The following is a 2,567-nucleotide window of genomic DNA, read 5'->3' as shown; positions in this document are numbered from 1 at the left end:
GGGCTGGTGAGATGGCTCAGTGGTCTAAAGCACCTACTTAGAACAAGCTAAGCTAAGCAAAACACAGGGACTGGGGTTCAATCCCCCAGCACCACATGCCAGACAGCCCCGCCCCCTGGTGGGTTGAGCTGGCCACACACACAAAATGAATGAATGAATGAATGAATGAATGAATGAATAAATAAATAATTCTTTAAAAAAATAAATAAATAAAATAAAAAGTATGGACATATACACTGATAATTCTGCAAGGACTTACTGAAGTAGGTCCTAAATACTGATCAAGTGTTCAACATGGGGAATAAGCTAGTAAGTTATAGCTAACCTAAAAAATCAGACTACCATCCAACCAGTAACACTTCTGTGCTCAAACAGTGTTTAAGGGTACACAGGATCAGGCCCAGGTCACAGATTAGGCAAATATCACAGACTATAAAATCTAATATATAGAGGTTCGATCCCTGGGCCTGCTGGGCCGGCCCTGCCCCCAGGAGGCACTGAGACAGCAATTGAGACTGGCGTGGTGGCCTGTGCCTGTAATCTCAGCTCTTGGGAGGCTATAAACAGGCGGATCACTATGAGCCCCATCTAGTAGTGAGAACCTGAATACCCTGTAGACCTTTCCCTAAAATACAATCAATCAATCAATCAATCAATCAATAAAATAAAATCTAATATATGGTTTAGCAGTTCCTAAGAAGCGATTTCACCCCTAGGTATCAAATAATAATAACAACAATAATAAACAAAAAGACTTAAAACATACATGAAGGCTATTTCTTTTTTTTTGGTGGAACCGGGGAAGAGCCTAAAAGCCTCCATCATGGCATCCTAATACAAGACAAATAGACCTTAATTTAATATTTTATATACACACACACACACACACACACACACACACATACAAAAACAGCTTATGAAACTTCAACAGTATAAAACCCAGCTTATGAAAACCTTCTAGGGGTTGGAGAGATGGCTCAGTAGGATAAGCACTTGACTGGCAAACGCAAGGATCTGAGTTCAATCCCCGGTTCCGCCAAAAGAAAACCTTCTAAAGGTTTTGCAATGGCATTTGCATTTCTCCACGGCCCTCAGACCCATGCACAGGACAGCAGAGGAAGCTGGACTCAGACGGCCCGCTAGGCTGCAGCCAGCTGTGCCCTAGCATGTGGGCTCGGCACGGCCTCAGTCCCAGTGCACCCATCTTCACAACCAGCAGCTGGAGGGAAGGTACAGGAAACAGCCCGCACATCTGAGCACCCCGCAGCCACTCTCACCGAAGGGCAGCTCCAAGTGGGCGCAGCGCTGCCCCGAGCATGCTGTAGGGGCTACCATGAAGGCTGCTTCGGATGTGCTGAGCATTGACACCATGCGGAGCAGATGGAAGTCCTGCAGGTGAGGTTTTACCCAGTTTCTAAAAACACTATTAATGCAGCCAGATGAAATAGTGACAGGGCCTGTTTCGCAGGAACCTAAGGGGACTCACACACCTCAGCGATGCGCAGCAACGTGTCCTCCTGGAAGTGGAACTCTCTCATTTTGTCTTCAATTTCCTGCTGAGTCCTTAAGTTCTTCTCCAAAGCAAATGACGTCTGCTGAGACTGGCTGAGCTGAAGCAAAAGCCTGCAAAACCCGGAAGGTCCATGTGCAGCTCGAGACAGAAGGACAGCCGGGGGTGGGACTGAGGCACCAGGAGACAGAGGTTCTGCCCCCCAGCTCCCGCCCCCTTGACCCTGGAGACTGCTCCCAAGAACCCTCCCACCTGTATGTGCCCCACAGCAGACGATCTCAAAAGGTCACAAGGGCGACACTTCCCATGGAAGGCAACGACTGGAAAGCATAGCAGTTAGAGTAAAAGGCTTTCACTCAGGCTCCTACATAAACATCCAGATTTGCTTCTTCTAGGCTCAGCCTCTACGACTCTTGCAATCCCTGGACTCCATCACTGGAGCTTAAGGACTGGTCAGCTTCACTGGCACATCCCAATTACCCAAAGCGGGGCCAAACCCCTAAGGACCCCCAACCTCATCCCCCTCTCACTCCTCCTGCTGCTGTGAAGGTACAGAGCTTTCCAGTCACCCCAGGCCCTACTGGTTCCAGCTGCTACCTTCAGAGGTACTCAGTTCTCTGTTCACTCACCTCTGCAGAGGAATGCTCAGCTCCAGGCCCAGAGAGACTGGTAAGCAAGAGAAAAGGCCCTACCCCACAGGATGGAAGGTGAGAGACCAGAGGAAAAAAAATTCAGTGGCTAGGCCATGTGCCACACACCTGGGGTCCCAGCACCTCGGAGGCTGAGTTAGGAGGATCCCACTTTTTTTTTTTTAAATGTTATTTAGCACAGGGTCTACAGGATCTCACTGCATAGATCAGACTCGTAGTGATTCGCCTGTTTTGCAGCCTCTCAAGCGCTAGAAATGCAGCCTCTCATGCAGCACCACGCCCAGCCTCAATCACTGTCTCAGTGTGTCTCAGGGGCAGGGATGGCAGAGCACACCAGGGATCGAACCCCCGGCGCTGCACTTTGCCTAAGCAGGCACTTTAGTCCGCTGAGCTATCTAGGCAGGCCC

At 49.3% G+C, this 2,567-nt stretch overlaps 1 protein-coding gene across 1 annotated transcript in view; it reads right to left on the bottom strand.

Annotated features, from left to right (window-relative positions):
• Positions 1–2,567, bottom strand: part of LOC101573619 (zinc fingers and homeoboxes protein 1) — a 38,036-nt gene that overhangs the window by 21,575 nt on the left and 13,894 nt on the right. Inside the window, exons 5-6 of the mRNA XM_012515408.2 lie at positions 1,491–1,623; positions 1,251–1,389 (exon numbers count right to left, since the gene is read on the bottom strand). Of these exons, the coding sequence (XP_012370862.2) occupies positions 1,251–1,389; positions 1,491–1,623 (272 nt within the window). The remainder of the gene's footprint in view (positions 1–1,250; positions 1,390–1,490; positions 1,624–2,567) is intronic.

Source organism: Octodon degus, unplaced genomic scaffold (assembly GCF_000260255.1).
Source record: "Octodon degus isolate 3935 unplaced genomic scaffold, OctDeg1.0 scaffold00062, whole genome shotgun sequence".
Lineage (NCBI taxonomy): Eukaryota > Metazoa > Chordata > Mammalia > Rodentia > Octodontidae > Octodon > Octodon degus.
Note: the sequence above shows the minus strand (reverse complement) of the source record. Positions and strands in the feature narration are given on the sequence as shown.